A 24,339-nucleotide genomic window follows, 5' to 3' on the forward strand; every position below is an offset into this window, starting at 1 on the left:
AGATCCACTCTCTGCAATATTATGTAGCGGGGTGTCCACTATATCAGCTGTTATGTGAAAAAATAAGGCACAGAGTAATGTGTTAAAAACAAAACACAACACCATATGTGCAAATATAGTGTTTGTATGAGCTTAAAGAATAAGTGGAAAGATACTGTTAATTTAAGGAGATGAAAGGAAGATATGCAGACTTAACTTTTTATTTATATGCCTCTTTCTGGTTTGGTTATAAGGAGTATAGAATCAACTTATAGAATCAATATCTAATTTTATACATATATTAGAATATATCCTAATAATTCTAATAAGGGATCATAAGGAGAAAAATACATGTTTTTTTCTCCTATCCATTTTTTTGGAATCCTTTGTTCTAGAATTAATTTTTTGAACCAACCTTTAGACCTCTGAAGATGACAAAGAAGAATGCGGGGGAGGGTCTCCAAGTAGGTAAAGGAAACTGAAGTTGCAGAATAACTGGGGGATGAATGTTTCAGGAAAACTTAACACCAGTCCAAAGGCCCTGACGTAGTGGATGCTTAGAGTGTTAAGAAACAGCAAGGAGGTCAGTGTGGTTAGGGCTGAGTAAACAAGAAAATTAGAACAGAGAGGTTGTAAAGGCACCCAGGGACCAGATTACAAAAAATAGGTTTTCAAATTTTTTCACTACAATTCAAAGTAAGAAAAGCACTTTTGCACCACAAGCAGTATAGACACACACGCACAGAGATCACAAACCACAGTTTAAGAAACACTGATTGGATTTTATTCTAAGTCTAAGAAAAAAAGGTCGTTGGAAGCAGAAGAGTTACGAGGTTTGACCTATATTTAAAAGAATCACCCTGGCCGATGTGTGGAAAACAGACTTGGGACTGAGGTGGCAGGAATGAAAGCAACGATTCCATTTAGGGGCATTGAGGTGATGGTCTAGGGACAAGAGGGTGATGGCTACCCTGGAATGTTACCAGTACAAGTAATAAGAGGTGATAGGATTTAGGATATATTTTTAATGCAAAGCAACTAGAATGTGCTGAGAATTTGGTTGTGCAGTATGAGAGAAAAAGAAGAGTCGAAAGTGACTCCCGCATATGTGTATGGGGACAAATGGCAACTAGACTTTTGGTGGTGGACACATGCAGTCTATACAGGAGTCGAAATATAATGATGCACACCTGAAATTTATATAAAGTTATAAACAAGGTGACCTCAAGAAAAAAATTTAAAAATAAATAAATTTTTAAAAAGTGACTCCCAACTTTGGGGCGTAATCTGCTGGGTGAATGGTGATGCCATTACTTAGGTAAGGAGTACCTGATAGACTCAGATTGTGACCGAGGGGGAATAAAGACGTCTACTTAGGATACGTTGAGTTTGAGCTGTCTTTAAGAACATCCACTTGGATAAGGTAAGTGGCCCCTTTTGAAGTGAGAAACACTATATGGCTTGCTTTGGCTAATGAAATATGAGCAAAAGTGAAGTATGTCACTCTGGTGGAGATGTAAATTTGGGTGACGTCACTGTCTAGATGGCTAACTGGTACAGACACTGAACAAATGGAAAGCTTTGAAGGCAGAATTTTTCAAACAGTGAATCTTGGCCATTAAATTAACGTAGGAGTCATGACCAGAATTCTTTTAGTGAAATAAAATAAAATGAAATTAATAGAACAGGATAAGATAAAACAGAACAGAACCAAATAGAATGGAATAGACTAGAATAGAATAGAAAACATCAGAGGACACCACATGTACACATAGCAGGAACTACACACTCAGCAAAAAAAAATGCAGCCATTTATGATGAACCATGTAAGAGACACAGTAAGGAAGATGTGATCAATGCACATATTGAAAAACAATATTTGATCTTTTGCTCACCTGTATTTCATTTAACTTTCCAGTAGGTGATGGTTTACCATAACAGGATAACTAATATTGTGTATATTTTCAATTAGGACACAGGAAGTAAAAGTAAGTTGATAGAGAAAATCCCCAGGTCACAACCAAATGCTAGACCTTTCCTTACTTGTCCTCTTTTTTTTTTTAGGATTTATGCCTTTTTTTTTTTTGTAAGGAAGATTGGCCCTGAGCTAACATCTGTTGCCAATCTCCCTCTTTCTTTTTTTCTTTCTCCCAAACCCCAGTACCTAGTTGTATATCCTAGTTGTAGGTCATTCTAATTCGTCTAGGTGGAATGCTGCCAGAGCATGACCTGATGAGCTGTGTGTAGGTCCACGCCCAGGATCCAAACCAGTGAACTCTAGGCCACCAAAGTGGAGCATGTGAACATAACCACTTCGCTACGGGGCTAACCGCTGTTCTCTTTCTTTATCGCAGTTCCTAACTCATATTCGATTTGTAATATTAAAAGAACTGAGGGGCCCAGTTATGACCACACCTTCCATGGTTATTTTTGTGTGTCCTTAGGGATCTTGATGATGGTGTCATTTTGTTTGTTTATATCCAAGCTTCCACTCATACACGAGAATAGAAAAAAGATTGAGAAAACCCCCTTGGTATCTATTACCTTTGAGTGCTTACTAACTGTTACCTACTATAATAATAAGATTCAATGTGAACAAGCCCTTAAATTCAAGTTCAATGACTTAAAGCATTCACCCAGTCAATATTTATTGAACAGCCACTAGGTTGCAAGAAAATTATCTTGTTTATTTCTGATGACAACCTTGTGAGAGGTGAGTTAATGTCTTCAATTTGTAACTGAGAAAACCAGGACTCATGATGTTTAATGAGATGCCTATTCAGTTACTCAGTGGGATTTGGGATTGCAAACCAGATCTTTCTGAAGCCAAGCCAAGCTGGATTTTGTTACACTACATCACAGCAGCTTCATCTAAGAACGCTGTTAGCGTTGTTATCAAAGGAAGAGATTGGAAACACCCCACTTCTCGTCGAAAAGGGAATGGTTCAGTGAATTATGGTACAGTACATTTGACAATGCACATTAATGCAGAAGAACTATATGATACATATAGGAGCGTTTTCAACATACATTATGTAGAAATAAAACAATCCAACAACTAAGGAAAAGAAGACAGACAGTGTTTATTGAATATTCTTATTTGAGTACCAAAAAGGGATACACACATATATCCATATGTTTACATATGTTTACATATAAAGAGAAAATTTTGAGCACCATCTACCAGAACCTGTTAACAGTGGCTGCCCCTAGAGAGAAGACTAGGGGTCTAGAGTAAGAAATCAAATTGCTTTTCATTGTTTCCTACCAAGTTTGCCGTTAACCTACGTGGTCTTCATGAGTGCTACGGTTAGAATAACCCAGATCTCTTCCCAGGCACACAGTGGGAATGCATTTCCCCCACTGTTTTTGAGGTTAGGCTGTGCAGCTTCCTTTAGTCACTAAAATGGGAGCAGATATAAAATGCGTCATGTCTGAGTGGACATTTTAACAGCTAAAGGCCAATTCACCTATTACCTTCTCCTGTCCTGGCCATGCTGAAAGCATGCTCAGAGATAAAACCTGCATCAGCCAGAGACCCTGAGCTACCGTGATGAGCAGAGCTCTCCTGCCCGCCCACATCAGATGTGTAGAGAGAGCAACAAGTAAACTTTCCTTATCTTAAGCTGCTAAGATCTGAGGTTGCTTGTTATGGCAGCATCATTCAGCCTGTCCTGGCTCATACAACACAGAAAAGAACTGCTGATGTAAAGAGAAACACAAACCTAGCAATTACATTAGAACTTTTTAGTATTTTTAAAAAGGGGGGAATGTGTTTTAAAATAATAAATGGGTTCATTCATTCAGTAAGCAAATATTTATTAAGGACCAAGTATGTTCCAGGCAATTATAGGCACAGGGGAAGTCCTGTTAAATAAGACAGACAAGAGCCATCCTCATAATTAGCACAAAAAAATAAATGAGCAAGAAGGTATCAGGTAATGATGTGTGCTCTGATGAACATAAAGACACCTGATGTTATTGGGAGGGACCCGGTGACTAGTTTGGGAGGCCAGAGGGATCTCTGGGAAGAAATCACTTCAGCTGATGGTTGCAGTTATAATGATAGTCTAAAACCACAAAGAAGTTTCTTTAAACTTCTCCGTAGTCTCCAAATCTTCTTGAGTAGGTCTATATTTCATTTTAAATCAGAATAATAGCATAAAATACATAAATAACAGCAAATAAAATGATGCGGTAATGGAGTCCTCAGTTAGAAAACCCAGGAGGTCCAGCCTTCACCCGGAAAGTGAGGCACCATATTCAGTTACACCTGCAGATGGAACCGATAGAGTCGTAAGTGGATACAGAAGCAAACGTTGGCACCTCTCTAAGTGGAGGAGGCCACCAATTGAAAATGAATCCCATAAAACATCAATCAAGATAGCAGTAAAGGGGGTGAAATGTGTACACACGTAGAAACAATTGAAAACATATTTGCCTAATTATACAGGCAAAGATATCAAGATGAGTGCTGAAAGGATTTGAAAACGTAGGCGATGCAGAATCTCTGCCCTAATGGAACCCAATTCCGGCGCTGGTTATATGGCCTCGGGGACAAATGCCACCAATTACGAAAACATTAAAGAGTTAATAAAGCCTGTGAAGTGTTTCCAAAGAGAGGAGGATCTGAAAGAAGGAAGCCACAATTCCGCTTTTATCAGCAATTACTCTTTCATATTTTTGTATCAAGCTAACTTTATTAAATCATTCTGCAAAGGTCAAGTGGGATGTGTCTTTTCTAGACTATTTTCGAATTTCATGACACAGGCTGAGTAACTGGATAACATACACTGTATTTCCAAAGACTGGAAGACATTTACACCCAAGTACTGATTTCCTGTGGTGTGATATTAGTCGCTTAGACAATGGGGTTTTATACAACTCTGTGTATGGATAGTAACCCAGCCAATTCCTTTCTGGGTGCCTGAAAATTTTCCAGTCACCAGCTGTCAGAAACACAGTTTAGCTGCTTATGATTAGAAAAAGAATCTAGTTCTAATTCAACTCCACAGCAATATGGCACAACATCCTCAGGTTGCCATAATCAACACTTTTTCTTAAATGAAATATATTATTCCAAAGGTATAAAATCCATTTAGCTGCTTGCATAATAACTTAGGAGACAGAAAGTTCTCTTAGTCAAATGTCTTGTTCCCTAGTATTGGGGCAATGCTGACGACTGTGAAAAGTTGACCAATTCAAAATAAGACCCCAGTATTTAAATTTGTATGGCATCTCTGTTATGGTCATGTTAAAAATGACAACAAAACAAGTGTACTATATTTATTATCTTTTACCAAAATTTTAAAAATTTTTCACAGATATTATGTCACTTTTCTTTCAGCATCTCTAATAGGGTCGGCACTTCCGGTGGTGCTACCCCAATGCAAAGAGTCAAAGAAAACCAAAATGGTATCGGTGGTTGTGTTTGGGCTGTGGTTGTCTTTAGGTGAGTTTTTTTCATCTTTCTATTTTTCTGTGTTTTCAATTTTTCTTTAATGGGTCTTTATTGCACTTACAATGAAAACAGAATTTTTAACATTTAGAAGTAAATACCAACAGATATGACTACTTCCATAATAAACCTGGTAAGGCAAGATTTAACGTCTTTTCTTTGTCCTATTTTCACCAACTCATTGGCCTCTATGCTGCACACACTTCTTCATTAAGAAGCAAAGTATCACGTTTTTCATCTATACCCAGTAGGGAGGGAAAGAGAATGAACATTTCTAGGAAGTTCACTATATACGCCAGAACTGTGCTAAGACACATAAAATTAACCCAGTCAATCTCCCCATCCTATGAGCTAAGTATTACTCACTTAATTTTAAAAATGGTAGCTCAGAGAAGCTACTGTCTCAAAGGCATAAGTAAACTAATAATAGGAGATGAAATCAGGATCCAAACCCACATCTGACAGATTCCACAGGCAAAAATCTCTCCCGTATGACACACACAGAGGTCAAGTCTCATCTAGCCACCTTCCCAGCATTTCCAGCCCTGCCTCTCTCAGACTCATCCTCCAGTTGGGCGATCTGTTGTTTGACCACCCGTGCCCTGGACCATGGGGTTAAAAGCCCACTTGTGTCTGCAAAACTCTACTCACAATTTTCCCCTTACAAACACAGATTTCTGTAAAATCCAAACCCAAAAGCACTAGAAATACTCCTCTACAAGAAATTCCTGATACCCCCAATAACCTCTCCCCCAGTACTGTCATACCACCATTAGGAACCAGTCTTGCAGTGAGATATTCCTCCATGTGCAAGTACAGCAGGTAGGGGATTGGAGACCACTGCCTCAGACTAACCCCTACTATACTTCCTTTGGGTCTTAGAAACATACCTGCTTTCATGACTAAAGCTGCAGTGATAAATAAACCGCCATCAGAAACGATTCTTTGGAGCGGAGGTCAGCTTATTATTTGCTGGTTTGTAACTTCGGCCCCATTATTTTTGGAACTCTCAGTGGTAAGAGAGAGTCATTTCAAAAGTACGACCATATAGGGCAAAAAAAAAAGAAACTATGAATACGTCTTCTCAATAAACTGTATTCAATAAAAGAGCTATTTTGTGACTTGTCCATTCATGGTCATTAAAATAATCCTTCCAGCATTTTAGCAGCTTGGATAAGTTAATGTTCAAGTTTAAAAGCCCAGGAATATGTTTTATTATCTCCATATTATGGTTAATGTGATTCAATAATAATAGTAATAGCTAACACTTAATTGCTCACTACTAGCCAGGCATACGTGAGATCTCGTTTAACCCTCGATAGAGTCCAATAAAGAACCCATCACCAATTTTATTTCTTTACAGAATTTGAAATTAAAGAAATTAGATAACATCCAAAATCACTTAGGTAGTAAAAATTTTAAAATTGCTAACTCAGAACTTAAAACCGAGGTCTGGAGTCCCCACACCCTGTAGCATTAGGCTGCACGGCCTTCAGAATATTTTCAGAGCAATATGTTATTTTTAAGGACTCAGAAGATGCAAAGGCATGGGAGGAGGGTTGTCTCAGAAGAATGTCCCTCATTCTTTGGAACTCTGTCAAGTCCGACAGCTTGGGGTCCTTTTCAACGTATCTGTGGGATCCCCAGGCAGAAATGAAGTCGTCTCTTCTCTGGCACACAGTGGCACTCATCTCGGTTATTGTCCCAAGCCCCAGAAAGCAACTCTCCAAAATGATCTTTCCAATGATATATTTTAGGTTGCATTTCTCCCCGCTTTAAAACCCTAGTTTAGCTGCCTCGCATGTACTTAGGAGGAAACCCTTAGAATGGCCCTCAAGGTCCTGAAAGACCCAGCCTCTGCCCTCCTCTCCAATGGCATTTCCACCACTTACTCCTAGCTCATGGTGCTGCAACTCCCCCAAAAAGGATCAATCCAGTCTCCAGTCCTCTTAGTCCCTACACCTGAGCCAGGAAGCACGGCTAAAGACGATCCCTCCACCCTCGCCGGGGCCCAACACTGCTCCACATCCTCTCTGTGTTCCAAGACAGAGCCCTGCCTGCTCCCCGTGGCCATTTTAAATGCTTGCCCCCTCCATTCTGCTCTCAGCTCCAGAGAAAACAGAAGTGGCAGAGGTGAACTCCTGCAACTTCGCAGCCTCCTCTTCCACCTCCAACATGTCTGAGTTCTTCACTACTTCCCGTATTTAAGTAGAAAAGGTTTAAAAGGATGCTTTTTCCTGGATAAAGCCAGTCCCTCTAAACGTGCACTGCATCTTACTCATTCCCTTCTTATTCTGCAAGGATTTCCTTGCTTCCATCATTGTCTTCACTGACCTCCTTCTACTTTTTCAACATCTCACAGGGCAACAAGGCTTGCCCTGTGGCTTTAGGAAAGGTGCTTAAACTTTCTGAGTGCCAGATGATGTTACCACATTGTTGAGTTGCTGTAAGGATCTTTAGATAATATACAAAGTCCCTTTCACAATGCTGGGGAAGTCATTCTTTGCAAAAGCTCAACAAAATGTAACTATTATTATTATAGGGTAATTTCCTAAATCACTAATCTAAGTTGTCAGTATTCTACTTAAGAGTTCTTCAGTGGCATTGCTTTACCTTTAGAATAAAATACAAATGCAGTAACATGATATAATTCAAGGCGCTCTGGACTGGGCCCTGGCTACCTGTCCAAGCTCATCATTCTGTTATGTGGACAATTGATGTTGCATTTATCAGTAAGTTTCAAATGCGGCTTAGACCTCCCTTTCTCTCATTCTCATTGCTCCCCTCTACCCACACCTCATCTGCACTTACACAGTTATTCTGGAGCTGTCAATACCGCATGGGTTGAATGACTATGTTCATCGCACTTTCCATCAGTCGGCTGGCAACATCTTAAAAACTGGCTCTGTATTATATTAGAGGACTAGTCTATCATTCACAATGCCTCGTAAAACTTAGAAAGCCGGTTTCTTTTACAAGTTCAAATAATTTGAGCAGAAGTCTAACAGACAACAATGTTAAGCAAGTATTTAAGAACCCAGTGAGGCCATCTCCTAGCCGAAGGCTGGTACTGTGGAGAGAGAGCTAAACTGAGACTCAGAAAAGCTGAATTGTATTCCTGACTCTACCATTACTAGCTGAGTGTGAAACTTTGGACAATCATTTGATGTTTCTGTTGCTTAACCTTCTTGTAAAAGGAGAATTGTTTCCCTGATCTGCCTTCCTCATGAAGACATCGGGAAGGTCAATAAAATGCATGTGAACATTCCTTGCAATTCTAAAGTGTTCTACAGACCACCACAGCTACATAAATAGTACCCCTCAAACTCTTCGATATTTACAATAAAAAGAAAGTCTACAGATAATAGAAATACATATGGAGACATTTTCTGACAATCAGTTCTCAAGATGGTGTCTTACTTCCAATGTCAAATTTGAGAGTCAGAACGAAGGAGAAGGGAAATAAATGAGGTCAGATAAGTAGCCAAAAGAAAGAAAACCGAAAGAAAATGTGCTTGGATTTTGTAAAAAAAAAAAAGAAAAAAGAAAGAAAAAGAAAAATAGATTTAAGGAATTTACTTTTTATTAATGTTTTCTTTACTGTGCGCTGTAGGCAGAGCATAAGTCTGAGCACAAAAGAGAAACAGAACACATAAAAAGCTCCATAATTCAGACTAAATCATGGGGGTAACCAAAATCCTTGAAAATTGCAGTGGATATGTGGAGAAATTAAACAGCTGTGTAAGAATTGATATGTGGTGATTTTTTTCTTTCTAGAATTTCTTTTTACTGTTTAAAAGTAAATAGGTTTTAAATGGTGCCCTAGACTGAGTACGTTCTCCCCCAAATTCATATGTCGAAACCTAATAGCCAGTGTGATGGTATTAGGAGGTGGGGCTTTTGGGGGGTGATTAGGTCACGAGGGTGGTGTTCTCATCAATGGGATTAGGGTCCTTATAAAAGACACCTGAGAGCTCCCTTCCCCCTTCAGCCACAGGAGGACACAGTGAGAAGACAGCCAGCTATGAACCAGGAAGCAGGTCCTCACCAGACACCAAATCTGCTGCTGTTTTGATCTTGGACTTTTGGGCCTCCAGAACCATGAGAAATAAATTTCTGTTGTTTTTAAGCCACTCCATCTACCGTAGTCTGTTATAGCAGCTCAGATGGACTAAGATACATATAATTGAATGATCATGAAAATATATTGTATATTTGGCTGAATACTGGAAGAGAACATGCAAACCTGAAAACGTCTCTTACTTTGGCAGAACAACATATTTGTCAAACTTTCTCTAGAGTTAGACTATTCTCTATTTTTAAAAAATTGGAACAAAATTAAATTGATAGAAATTTTTCAAGAAATGCAGTTTTATTATCACCAAATATATATGGTAACTTAAACTACCAACAAACGAAATGTTTCCAAGTATAAATTTCTATAAGTATTTTGAAAAAAAATACATGTGCCTCTGAATTATAATTACCAGACAACTTTGTTCATTCCTAAATGATTCCTTTTGTGATCTTGAAGATCTGATTTTATTAAGTAGGCTCATGACCATCAGGATAATCACATTTACACCATAATTTTCTTGGCATTTGCTTTTAGTACAAAGGTATACTAAAATTTAGCTTTCATCAAATAGCCTTAGAAGCTATGTTATAAATTCATCCATAGATTATGAGCTTATTAAACTAGGAATTATGACTTGTTTTATCTTTTTAATCTCCCCAATCCTGGGAACTAGAGCAGAAGGAATGAATTCATTGAAGCCCCAAATACCTTCTATATTTTTTCCACTTGTAAGGGACCATCCACGTTACATTATCAGCAAACTATAAACACTAAAACACAATTGTAGAATTTAGTATTTAAATCAATTACAACTGAAAACAAGTGAGTGTGTTATATTTAAGGTGTAAAGAACTATTTGTGTGCTGCATAATAACCAAGCATAGATGGTAAGCAACAATTTAATTCCATTCAATAAACATGTCAAACAGGTTGACAATGAACAAAAGATAGCTGGAAACACAAGAAGAACCAAGACACTGTCCTTCTCTTCCTGAAACAAACTGTGGAGAAGACAGACAAGTTCAAAACAGCTGTGAAACTGTTTATATAAGCAAGTCTGATGTTCCAGATCTCCTGGTATGGTAACTATAAAAGAACATTCTCACTCTCTTTTTTATGCCCAGCTTTTTTGAGTACAAACACCCCACTGCTTAACCCCAAGAAGTCCAACATTTGACGAGATTCCTCTCATCCAATATCTCTGGGAATTCTTGGTAAATGACTCCATCTCATGTAAATCTCACTTTTCCATCACAGTCAACCATCTGACTTTTGATGGCTGCTGTGAATGACACTTCTTAACGTCCCCATGTCAGCCTTCCTCAAGCAGTGTTTGCTCATGTTGCACCACTTCTCCCCAACTTGGGCATGGACCCGTTCCTTAATTCCTTATGATGATGGCCTGACTTTTCTAAAGCATTGAGAAAGAAACTGCAACACAGAAAGCTTAAACCCAGGTAAGATTTGTGGGCCCTCCCGGATCCCTCTCCACTCTTTTCCACTCTGCTCTCTGTGTAGGGGACTGCTGTGTGGACCCGCATACTTGGCTCCTGTGCCCTCTGGCTTCTGACTGGGTTTCACCAACGGGAGTCCCAGCAGGAGTTGGGAGATGGGAGAAAAGTGAGGCCAGGATATTTTCTTTTGGCTCCCTCCTCTCACAGTCACCTCTGGGTGTCTGTATCATTTCATCAGAAGTTGCTCTCAGAGCCGACTGCTCCACATGACTCTCTCTCTTTCCAGGTTGCCATATGCCCTCCCTCCCCTCTCCATAGCAGCTGTCCCACTCTCCAGGGGTTTCTGCAAAACCCCTTGCAATTCCCCTTCGCCCCTCCAACTTTGTAAATAGTCTCTTTATTAAAAACCTCTCTTTAAATTTCCAAATTCAAGTGTGGCATTTTTTTTTCAAATTCAAGTCAAGCATTTCACCCTGCCTGATACAAACCATCACTGCCTGAAACTACAGCACCCCCAGACCCAAATGCTTCCGCAAGGGCTCTCAGCCTGTCACTGTGCTTCTGGGAACAGTTTATTTCCCTTGAGGAGGCCTCCACCTTCCAACCCCGGAAAGCAATAATTGGTTTTTTACAACTAAAACTCCACCTACAAAGATAGCCTTTGACATCCTTCTGAAAAGCTACTTAGTCTCTCTTCATCTGTATGTAGATCTACATCCCAGAACTGGATATTTGCTTTCTGTTTACGTAAACAAGAGACCCATCGGAGTGTGTTTGGGAATGGGGGAGGGGTACAGTTTGACCCAAAGAAGAATTTAAACTTGGAGGTTAAAAAAGAAAAAGAAAGGGACCGGTCCTGCGGTGTAGTGGTTAAGTTCCGCACATTCCACTTCAGCAGCCCAGGTTCTCTGGGTTCAGCTCCTGGGCATGGACCTACACCACTCATCAGCCACGCTGTGGCAGCAATCCACATATAAAGTGGCGGAAGACTGGCACAGATGTTAGTGCAGGGCTAATCTTCCTCAAGCAAAGTAAAGCGGAAGATTGGCAACAGATGTTAGCTCAAGGCTAGTCTCCCTCAGCATGAAAAAAAAAAAAAGAAAAAAGGCAGTTCTTTCCATTGATGCCCATGAAGATTGAGCAAAGTGATCTTGGGAGCCATCCTCAGCAGAGCACTCAATTACACACATCTGGATAATTAGTAAGAATGGGTGATCCCAGTTAGCCCGGAACAATGGGTGGAGGTAATGAAGAGCATTGCAACTTCCAGACCTCCTACAAAGAGCTCTCCACCAATGAAAATGCACCCAGGCCACCAAGAGGTGGCATTGCACCCCTACCAAGCTCTTGGGGGTCAGTTTAAGAAGGGGATAATCATGGCAGGTGTATGTTCCTTCTCTCACAAGTTTCTTATCAAGCCCCTAAGATTGAAATTCTCTCAATCCATTTTTTTTCTGCTTTTTCTCCCCAAATCCCCCAAGTACATAGCTGTACATTCTAGTTGTGGGTCCTTCTAGTTGTGGCATGTGGGACGCCGCCTCAACGTGGCCTAATGAGCAGTGCCATGTCTGTGCCCAGGATCCAAACCGGTGAAACCCTGGGCCACCACAGCAGAGCGCGTGAACTTAACCACTCGGCCACGGGGCCGGCCCCTTTCAATCCATTTTTAAGAAAAAAAGAATTGCCCGGTTTTACCTAATCTCACATCTTCTGACCCTATCAACTGGGGATTACCAGAAGGCTCTGACTATGGACCCGTCTTACTGGAGAATCCATGAGGCCCAGCCCCTGTCTGACCTCCCCGGCTTTTTTTGTCTGGCAACTCCACAGCAACTATCATATAAAAATAGAACTGGCATGCCCTTTGCTGCATCTGCCCAGTAATTTTCTATTTATCCTTAGAGATTCAGCTCCAGGGTCACTTCCTCTGAAAAGTGTTTCAATGCCAGGTGCAGTTATGCCCCCTTCCTTGGGTTCCCATACTAGCTTTTCCATACATCTTACTTTGTGTTCCCACTCTCTGTTTACTGATCCAGCTCATTCCTCTGCCCAGGGCTCTTTTGACAGCAGAAACTGTGTCTTTTTCACCATTATAGCCCCACTGTCCGGCATGCAGTAGCAGCTCGGTATGTATCCAACAAATTAATTAATTAGGAAATAAAAATCATTGCCTATCTCCCTCACTCTACAAGTGGTGAAAAGAGCTAGCATGCGTGGCGCTTATTTTCAAGGTTCAGAAGCTGTATGAATGCTCAGTTTGGAGGAATCTGGAGAGTCAGATGAGTGGGATTAAAAGGCACTTATGTCTTCAGTTCCATGATTAAAACTCTCCTCAAAGCTACAGGATCATAAGAGCCTGGGGAACAAGACATCAACACACCTCTTGGGGAAAAGCCCAGGCACCACTGATTTTCGTGTGGTGGGGCTTTGCAGACCTCCAGCTGGGGATATGATGGGATCATACATTGCACAATGCCAACCAAACAGTAATCCCACAACTCGTCCTCATGCAGCGTCACTGCTGCCTCCCCACATCTCTCCCTCTGGCTTGAGAGCTGGTGGTGGGGTGTAGGGGAAGACAAGGCTAAAGCCTCTCCGTATTCCAACGTGACTTCCCTCCCTCAGCTGTACTGTGGTGAATGACCCTGACCACTGCTTCGAGCCCCATAAAACTCATCAGTCAGTTTTCTGGCCAAGGCTTCAATGTGGCCAAAGTCTTCACCTTGAATTCTTGCTTTGTCAATGCTCCCTGCATCCATCTCTGTGGATTCTGAGTCCAGTGGTCCGGGTGGGCCCAGACACTAGTCTGTTTTTTATATATAACTCCTCAGACAACTATACAGCCAGGGCTGAAAACCGGTACTCTATGCAATAAACCAGCTGGCTATTTCCCTTTTCTGTTCTAATCATCCCAGTGGCGAATCAAAAAATCACCACTTAGTAGCATCTGTATCCGTCAGAATCACCAGAAATATGGCTTTCCAGTGACTTGATAGGCCCTCTGCCTTCCACTCCTTCCTTAAGGTTTTGCACCAGTCCAATCTTAGGAAAATCTGTGTGCCTTTGGTCTTATATGAACCAAATGGCTGGTCCTCTATACCCCAGGAATTATTGCAATGTCAAACTTGTTCGCCCCAATTCCCACACCCTGAGGTGGAGATCTCTTCAGGAGATCATGTGGGGACAGTATAAGACAGTCACTCTTCATTCATTCATTTCTTCAACAGGCACTTATGGGTCATTCTGGGTCATCAGGGCACAGGGCACTTGGGGTACAATGGTCACCAATACCAAAGAGTGGGTTTATGAAGAAGAAAGAACTAGCTTATATCACTGACATTTGGCAAGAAGCCTGAGCCAAGCTCAGTTTCTTCCTTTTCTCTAATATACTGTCTAACACTAATTCCAGATCCACGAGTGCTTGTCTAAGGCTGAGTCTGGCCTTGTGGATCTCTTCACATAAATACTGCCACTTGTCACTTGTTCTGCTCCTCGATGTTTGACAGCAGCTCTTCTTACCCATTAATGATTAAACACCAAACATCATTTACTCAGAACAGTTGAGATCCAAGTTTTCATCCTCAACGTAGGTTTCCTTCCTGGAGAGATCTTGGTTCTGGTTCCATGTGGTATTTATGTCATTTGAGGATTGATTCTTCCATGGCATGTCCACATAAGAAGCATCAACTAATCCACGCCCTCCCCCATTTAGACTCCTTCTAAACTCATGACCATGAACCAGTGTCCTTGTCTGTTACACGGGTTCTACATGTCAGCACTAACGGAGATCCTTTCTAATCTAGGAGGTCCCCCAAATACCCAAATGCATGTGAAAATACATTTCCAAATTGAGCTAATTAAAGGCATAAAACATTCATGTTTATTTCCATCACAGATGTGAAAAATGATACCTATTTCTAGGAAAATTGCTCCCAAGGAATGGCTCAGCAACTGACATTAATGAATCCATTATTTAATCATTTTAAGTTCTGATTTTCACTTATTTTTAATTTTTTGAATTAAATTGTATAACTATATGGACAAGGGGGAACCTCTCCACACAAGATCAGTTTCAAGTGCAGTTGAATGCCAAGGGTTCAAAGTCTTCAGGGCTGCTTGTCCCAAACGATGAGAGTAGGGGCCCTGACTCGAGTTAGAACTGGCAGAAATCAGATCCCCATTCCCCTAGAGATGGATTAAATACCTCCCCAAAAAATGTTAGGGAAAAACTGATCTACAGAGACTTTCAACATGAGAAATATGAGCAGAGCAACAAATCCAGAGACATGCCAAAATAAGAGAAGGGCATAAAGAAGTGTATGAAAAAGAGATATGAGCTACACATGGCAAGTTCTGAGATGAGGAGGGAAGGGAAAGTGATATGTAAGATCGTTTTCTGTTGTGTGATCCCGCATACTGGTAGCATTTCTCTCATGTATTGGGAATGAATTACTTTTTTTTTTAACGCTTGTTTTCAACTTGAGTTTGGCATGAGGCTAGGTTGACATAGTGAAGTGAGTACAGCAAGCAGGATTTGGAGAGGTAAAATAATAAAAATAGCTTCTGCCACCAGGCTGAACAGAGGTCAAAGCCCGCTTCTGCTATTTCTGGCTATGTGTGACCCTGGCCAAACTGATGAGCAATGGGGGACCTCAGTCCTTTCATCTCTAAATTGCGGCTAATAATGCCTACCTCACAGGATTTTGTGAGGATTAAACAAGATACAAAAGCATTGTTCAGGAACATTCTTCTTATAATGTTTTTGGAATAGATAATTGTCAGAAAAAGGGCAACATATTTGCCTGGAAGAACAAGAGTGTGAGCTAAGAAGACCTAAGCATTTAGAGAATTTGGAAATATTTACCTCCTGCACTTCGAGTCCTAGGCGTTTTTAAAAGATGAACTCACACGCTTTTGAACAGCGCTGACCAATAGAACTTTCTATGATGACAGGAATGTTCTATGCCTACACTGCCCAATACAGTAGCTTTGAGCCACATGTGGCTATTGCACACTTGAAATGTGGCTGGTACAACTGAGGAACTGACTTGTTAATTTTATTTCCTTTAATTTAAACAGCCATGCACAGCTAGTTGCTACCGAATTGGACAGAACTCCTTTAGATCTTTTTGACTATAAGGTTCTCCCACACCAATCTGGACTTGGGGAAGCAGAAGAGTTTGAGTTTAAGCACAGAGGCTCTGGAATCAGTCTGCCCGGGTTTAAACCCAACTCTGCTGCTGAGTGACCTCACGTAAACTCCTTGTGCCTCAGTTTCCTCATCTGTAAAAGACGAATGTTAATGACATCACTTGTTTCATATATGATATTGAGAGGAATAAATAAGTTAATAGAAGTAAGAGCCTCAAAGGGTATTATGATTATTTCCCCAATATAAACAGTCCTCACGCTTTATTGTAATTATGCATTTATGCCTCTGCTTTACCCACTAGTTTGTAAGCACTGCTATTAACACCAGGCCCAAGCAGCCTGCCTGGCATGTTCAGACTCTCATTAAATATGTGTTGAAGGGAGAGAGGAAGGGAGGAAGAAAGAAAGAATGAAACAGGTATAATATTTTTCGTGAAGAGTGAAGAAAGCTTCTAAAACATCATATGAGAGCTTTCAATAAAAATTTCAGTGGAGGTGATAGTAGGAGATGAAGATAGAGTCTGGTGTTCTGGAGGAAAACAGGCTTTTAAGTGATGGTGGAGGGGTTTCATAGCTCTGAGAGAACCAAGGAGAGAGGAAGGCAGACTTGAGAGTCTTTTCTAGATTCCACGTCCATGAAATCACAAACTCAAAAGTGTGTTCTTAAAAGTCCTTAAAAGTGTGTTCAACCAGGCTTCTTCAAAAGAATACAGTTGTGAGTTGTGCAACCTTATTTGTCCAAGTTATAGTCTAATCTAACAGGCACTTGGAGGTGAAGTATATATTTTGTTGGGTCCCCATTTCCAAGTTTTTATTATATGACATTCACCAGTTTCCCCAAAAAAGCAGTGTGGGGCAAGTTTTCATAACTGTTTATTCATTATAAATAGTAAATATTTACTGCACTTTTTACATGAAAGACATTTTTACAACACGTTGTTGGTTGAGGCTGCAACACAAAGATAACACTTCTCTTGATCCATCACGCTCTAAGACCAATGTATGAACTAAACTCGGTACTATGTGTCTAATCTCACTATCTCTCTACATCATAATTCTTAACTCTAAAAGGAATGTATTTGTGCCTACCTCGTTCATGGTTCCGAGAATAGAAAGAAATAAATAACACTGCCTTCCACCTCTTTGTTCCTCTTAAGATCTCAAAAAGCAAATTTATTGACATTCTAAAATGTCACCACACAAACGTATATAAACCTCAGTTCCTAGAATCTTTTAATATTGGATATCATTGTATAATTTAAAAGTACATGAGAGCCACGTGGACATTTCTGTTCTTGCCCTGCCTTTCACAGAAAAGAGAAGAATGTAAACGTAATCATTTTAAAAGCACTATTCTCAAACATGGTCTCTAATCAAAAGGAGCAAGTCGGGTGTTGGTTGTCCAACCAATGGCGAACATCACTGCATTCTACCACAATGAATCACGGGCTGCAAAAACAAAGCACCTGCAAAAATATAGTTCTGATTCTGTTTATATGGCCCTGGCCATTGCCAAAGCATCCGTGAGGTACACAGTATTGCACACTGATAAGCAGCTGTGGGAATGCACATCACTTCTTCTCCACCACACCCTCCCCCCGTCCAGGTTGGCTTCCAAATGAAAATGAATTGGGAACACGTCACACACTTCTCCCACACCAGGAAAGAAAACCAGTTTTTCTTCCTGCTATCCCATATCTTGTTAGCAAGACGGTCCGTCCAGGACATTTATTGACAACTGGATTACAAATGAGGATAACAAATAATTTATTTGGGAGGTCCTTTACATCTAGTCTAACTTCCTAAAAATGGCGGCATTTATTTTGATGTCAATTTCCAGTGTGTAAAAGTCAATGATTCCTCCATTCCTGCTTCATTAAGCGAGCAGTTTGAAAGTTGAAGAAGTGTCAGCATTGGACATCAAACATGTTATAGTTTAGAGTATTCTCCGACTACCTTTTAGAACATTCTGCTTGCACAAACCAGGCTAGATAAATCTCACGCGTGCGCACACGGACACGGACACACACACACACACACACACACACACAAATGGAATGTTTTAGCTCCTTGATCATCAGCACTAAAGAGCTGGGATATTTTGATATGTAGCCATGTTAAATCATTGCTTTAAAATGTTGCATTTGTCTTTTATTGTTCCGGGTCTTCCTTTTCTCCACTGCTTATGTTCCACACGTTCAAAAGAATTTGAAACCAACTACTGGAGAAAGAAAATCAGTCACTCTCCTTTGTCTCCTGTCAGGACTGCCCCCCAAAAGGGTGATTTTTTTTTTTCTGAGAAGGTTCTTCATGTCTAGGCTGTGGAGACCGGAAACAGGGCCAGTTTCTGCTCCAAGTGGACAGTTCACTTATGCGATATCTGGTTTGAGATAATGAAAGGCACCTGTAAGAAAACACACACAGCTTTTTAGGTCACGCTGGGACAATTCACAGCAAGGGGCAAAATCAGCTACAGGCTGACAATGTCATATTTAATACCACGGTATCAAAGGATCGAGACTAATATTTTTATTCCTGAGACAAGTTTGACACAACTCTGTGTCTTTGGGATTATACCTCATATGATCCTTGAGCTGACCTCATTAAGAACATGTGTTTCTAATGCCAGGGGTTATTTCATTTTGGCCAACCCTTATGTTTTACCTAGTGGCAATCAGGTTTCACGTCTCAGCAATTAATAACCGCAAGATGTTGTTGACATCAGTTAAGAAAATAATTATACAAGGGAGCCCTTGCTGGAACAATCAGCAAGCTTTGCCACAAAATTGATGCTGGGATGTAAGGCTTAATCATGTGGCCATATCCTGTTTGTTAAGGAAGAGTGGACGTTTTTCACCCTTCTAGGAGTAATTACCCTCTAGACAGTCTGAGGCTTACTTTGTCCATACTGCCCATATTGGTAGCCTGTGACAGGGTCCATACTGTAGCCCGTGGTGCTATAGGTGGGTGGACAATAGGACTGAGATGTTGGCAGACTGTCCAAGCTCTTCATATGGTCTAGTCTCTGACTGCAGCTGGCCGACACCGTGGTGGTAGGTTCCAGGCCCCCCGTGAGAGGGGAGAGAGCATAATCGGTCTGGGGCTGATGGGGTACCCCGCCGTGGTTGGTCAGGAGTCCCATTACCTAAAATAAACAGGCAGATTGGGAAGAAATGAGAATGCAGGGCAGACCAGGTTATAGCCGATCGCTGGAAGAATAACTGGGGAAGTCTAATTTTTATCTCTTTGGAAATCGACTGTTAAAGAGCTGTCCAGAAGACAGTGACCCCAATTCAAAGTGACACAAGTATTACATCATGCCCAATGATAACATCTGACTGCCATTTCAGAAGAAGGAAAGAGGGGAGGGAGAAGGGGGGAGGAAAGGAAAAGAGAAAGAAGGAAAGGGGGTGAGCGAGAGAGATTACACTCACCATGCCTCTAGTGATAAAATCGGACAGGAATTTCAAAGAAGGGGAAAAAAGGAAGGATGGAGGGACACAGGGATAGAGGGATGGAGGGAGGGAGAAATTATACCTGTTCGTATAGAATAATGTTTAACCATATACTACATCTGGAAATTTCACACATCATTTCAAACAAGCATTTGCTTACATTTTTTTAAAGTTAATAAATTTATATCCAATTCTTTTTGTGTATTTTGAGATCTCTATGTCCTTTTTCATAGAGTTGCCTCTCAAGAAAGTTTCTCTCTCTATCTTGGCCATCTTCCAGTAATTAGAAATAATTACTTCCTCCCCGACGTGCCTTTGTCTCACTCTGGAATCATTACTTCGGTCACTACTTTGAATTATTAGAGCTTTGGGGGGAATAACCCACTCATCTCTATATCCCCAGCACGTAACAGAGTGCCTGGCACATAATAGTGAATGAATGAATGGTAAGTGATTCTCCGGGTAACTGCCTCCATTACCTATCCTTTCTTTTCTTCTCTAAACTAACATTTCATGTATAAGAAGTGTTAAAAGGAAAGAAAAGCCTGAAATGCAAACATATTATACAAATTCCATTCCATTTCATAAATAATCCTAGAGAGCAAGACAGCTTTAAAAAAAACAAAACTGTGATAACAGAACAACTTTCAGATGAGCAAGGTGAAGAGTTTCACAAACTCAAGCTCACTGACCCTTGAAATGCCTTGTCATGGAAGTAAGTAGATAATTAATTTTGCAGCTGGAAAACGGCCACAGGAGAGAAAAGATTTTTCTCAACTTCCTACAATTCAGTGGCAGGACTCACAAAGCAATTGCGGAAGAAATGGACTGCTGGGTGAAGAGTCTGACCTGCTTACAAACTACCATCCACTTACAAAACACTTACAAAGTGCAGGGGCCCACAATCCCACAATCTTGCCATAATACTCCTGTCTTTTAGGACACTTGAAGCATAGGGAGAGTAAAGTGTACCAACGACACAACTGGAGAGGGCAGCAATGAAACCCACGCCCTGACTCTAGGCCTTGTGCTATCACCCAAGGTGACTCAGCCAGTAGAATCCTAGATCTAGGGGTTCCAGCAAGGCAGGTAGGAGGGACTAGTCCTGCATCCCGGAAAGCATCCTAAATTCGATTCCAAACACAGTAAGGCCACAATCCCCTTTAGAAAGGATTTGCATAATCCTCAAAGCAAAACAAAATCTTCTTGAAATAAAACTTTAAACTGATCCATCTTCACTTAGCCCCAAGAGACAGAAAAAAAGAAAAAGAGAGAGAGAAGGAGAGAGAATCTGTTCACCACCTTCTATGGATTACCCTTTCTTCCTCCATTCTAACGCGCCACTGCTTCCCCTGGCCTTTCCCCAGAGGCCCCAGTCTTCCGTCCTTGTCTCCCTTTCATATGAGTTACTGTGTATGTGCGCACGTGGGGGGGTGGGCCAGTGTGGAGAAAGCAGCCAAGTAATAACCAAATTTTTAAAGACATCCCAAAGGATCTAGACTGGAGTTATGTGATAAAATACCTTTTCAAAAATCTCTAAAAATTACTTATATTCTAAAAACTAATCATAAGTGACAGAGCATGGTTTTGTTTTATTGGGGATTTGGGGAAAAGGAAAAGTCACAAAATAAAGTAAGAATCCACGGGATTCACAGCTCCAGGAGGATGGAAATCACTAGAACCTGGCACTCTCTTAGGGTCCTACCCCACAGCTGTTTACAGTAAGTTGATTACTTCATTTTCTCACTTTAAAAATGTGAACATAACCCAGAATGCATTGAAGCTATTTCCTGAATGTTCTTCCCCCTATATGGGTTTTTTTTTTTCTTCTTTGCCTTTCTTTGAGCTTATATAAATCATTTTACAGTGTATGCTTGGAAAATTCATAAGCTTCCATTGATATACTAATTTATGAAATATTTTATTTCAAGTCAAAATTACCCATGTCTATTAGAAGAAAAGAGTCTTTAAAACAGAGGTTGTTACTCCTAAATCAGGGGTACCTCTTTGTGTACTGTCTGATGGGCAAGAATGGATAGGGAAAATTAAAATGTGAAAACTGTGATTTTTTTAAAGAAAAGGGGACAATGACACAGGGCACCAATATTTTACTGTGTAACTAAGCTGTGCTAAGTAAAAAACAGCCACTTAGAAAAAGCAATTTTGCAATTGTATCAATCCAGAGAAGAAAACTATCCAGTGGTACCAGAAAAAAGGAAATTTATTTTAAATCAAGAGTGTCCTGCATGAAGATACGTACTTGAAACTCATTTAATGGTATATCACTTTAAGGGAGAAATGAAATACTCTATATATGGTTATAGCTGAAAAGGAAGAGCAAGATTTTATCCAAAACATGCACACTCTCCCAAGCGTACATGAGCTATAGGTACATCTTTGTGATAAACTTTTTTTAATCCTCTGCCATACATTTCTTGTTTGCATGACTTTAAAGGCAGCAATAACTTTGTCCATGGGGGGGAAAAAATGAAGATCCTAAAAGAGAAGAAATGAGTACTTCCTATAAGCAAAACTCAGCTTATGATGTTCATGTAGCAACTTTGTACAACTGCTGAATTAGAAAATACTTTTGGATAGGATTTAAATCTAAGACCTTAAAATAAATCTACTGCAGAATGGAGAAGATATCTGTCAGGGCTGTATTCTAAGGCAAAAGAAAGATAGTTTCTCAAAAATTCCAGGGCTCAGTGTCTTTAAGACATCCTGGAGCGTGACTCAGTCAGGAGTATGGCTGCTGGGTGAAGGGAATACGATGGATGCTTACTGGTCTTCCTATCAGTATTGTCTCTGTCACACATGGGAAACTAGTGACAGCTCCTGCTTTAGCAATGTCCCTTAGCTCAGCAGCCCAATACTTGCAGCGGCTAATGTGAGGAGATGCAGAGGACCCAAGACCGGCTTATCTTTGGTCCCTTAGACTTTCCTGATAGAGCCCAAGAAACAGACATTCTCCCACAAATTCTGATTTCTGCTGTGATAGCCACATATTGTAATCATGATTTCTTTCTCAAAAATTGTTTAAGGATGAGGAAAGAGGTACTAATATTTTCCTACATTGATCTGAAATTGAAATTTATAGATAATTATAACTAATGTGATTTATTTCAATATTTCACATTGAGAAGGCCGGAAATATATGCCTTTTTAATAACTTCTAATTGAAGAATTAAAAAGGCAATCTGTGTTGGGAAAATAATAGTGAATCTATCAATACAAAATACATTACTTTCCCCTAACATAATTTAAAATCTCAACTCTCTGTGGAAGGGTCCCATTACACTTTTATGTATGTTTTTCTAAAAGCTATTTTGTATTTCACGTGGTCCAAGGAAAGCGATGGAAATTTCTTTTTGCTGCACAAAGTTGTTGTTGAACGAACTTCTTGGAACGCTCTCCAATATGGTTAGAGGATGTCTTCCAGTCGTATTTTCTTTTTAAGAATAGTCCCAGGATTTCTTTTATACATGCTTTTCCTATAGCAATTTATAATTCAAAGCCGAAAATAAAATCCTCATTTGTGGCAAAGTGTGTTTTTTTCCCTCCTAAGCTATTAGTAAGCTGTTTCTACTACAGGGTTGGCATTTTTCCCTGACTTTTTTCTTTAATTTGGGGTAGGGGAGGTACAACTGCCTGGTTTTCACAAACAATTTCAAAGGAAAAGAAAGAAACTCCGTGCTACTCAGTCCTGTTGATGGAACGCTGACCACATTCTTATTAATTGCCAGATAAGTCCAGGAGATACAATGACCAAGAAAAGAGTTGTCCCTTAATAAGAACCTCTGTTTTGTCCCATTGGGAAGGGACATGGGGGCAGGACTTAGCTTTTACTTTCAGTTGAGTACAACTCTTAGGTAAGGCATCTGAAAAAAATCTAATAAGTATATTTCTAAATTGTTACCTCCAAAACATTTCCCAGACACTACTTCTAAATTGTTTTACGGATAACCTTTAAAAACAAATACGTGAGCTGACACCTCTCCCACCAGTTCCTCAGTCGTTTGCATTATTAGAGACATTTTCTGAAGATGTCTTTAAGGTCATTCTCAAGTTTCAGGATTCCAAGTAGGTTGTTTATATCTTGATTGGAAGATTATATGGTTCAGGAAAAACTAACTCTTTACGATTGCTTCATGCCATATTTCTCTTAATTAATTTTCCTGCCGTAAGATCAAATATAAATGATAAAAACTACGGGCCAAATTAAGATTTACATTTAAAACAATGTATCTGGAAAAATGTCTGTCTTGGTGTAAGCATTATGGTTTTGCCATCAGTCAAAGGTGCTCAAGAGCTTATCAGAAATCTAAAATGGTTTAGCAAATTATGGTGTACATCTAGGCGCTTCTTTATTCCTTAGCAGGAATCCTGGTTGATGTCTTTATTTTCTTTTTTATACTTAAATAATCAGATCTTCTTCTGATTTAACATTTAATAATATACGTTTAAGTTGCTTTTTAGAAAACCATTGTGCTGATATACAAGGTTTTAGGGTTTTTTTTTTTTAGGTTCTACCCTCCTCTCCAAAAGTCTACTGACTATACATATATATTTAATTTGGATATCACTTATTTCTAGAACCAAACAAAATATTCAAATGTTTATCCGAATGTTTTTTGCCTATACGGGTGCTACCGGAGTCACTTAATGGTTTAATTTCAATGACTGTCTCTTTGAGCCTGAAAAGCCTAAAATTTGAACAGAGAAAACTTTCCTGAAAATGTTGTCTTCAGATTCAAATGCCTT

General features: G+C 40.0%; 1 protein-coding gene across 3 annotated transcripts in view; it reads right to left on the reverse strand.

The window, feature by feature from the left end:
- Window positions 1-16,977: 16,977 nt before the first annotated feature.
- Window positions 16,978-24,339, reverse strand: part of PAX3 (paired box 3) — a 92,515-nt gene continuing 85,153 nt past the window's right edge. For 2 of the 3 annotated variants that reach the window (XM_008514383.2, XM_008514381.2), the window contains exons 8-9: window positions 19,019-19,265; window positions 16,978-18,524 (exon numbers count right to left, since the gene is read on the reverse strand). In XM_008514383.2, coding sequence (XP_008512605.1) covers window positions 18,490-18,524; window positions 19,019-19,265 — 282 coding nt within the window. In that variant the 3' untranslated portion in view covers window positions 16,978-18,489. The remainder of the gene's footprint in view (window positions 18,525-19,018; window positions 19,266-24,339) is intronic. The other variant, XM_008514384.2, reaches the window with a different exon arrangement.

Source organism: Equus przewalskii, chromosome 5, assembly GCF_037783145.1.
Source record: "Equus przewalskii isolate Varuska chromosome 5, EquPr2, whole genome shotgun sequence".
Taxonomy (NCBI): domain Eukaryota; kingdom Metazoa; phylum Chordata; class Mammalia; order Perissodactyla; family Equidae; genus Equus; species Equus przewalskii.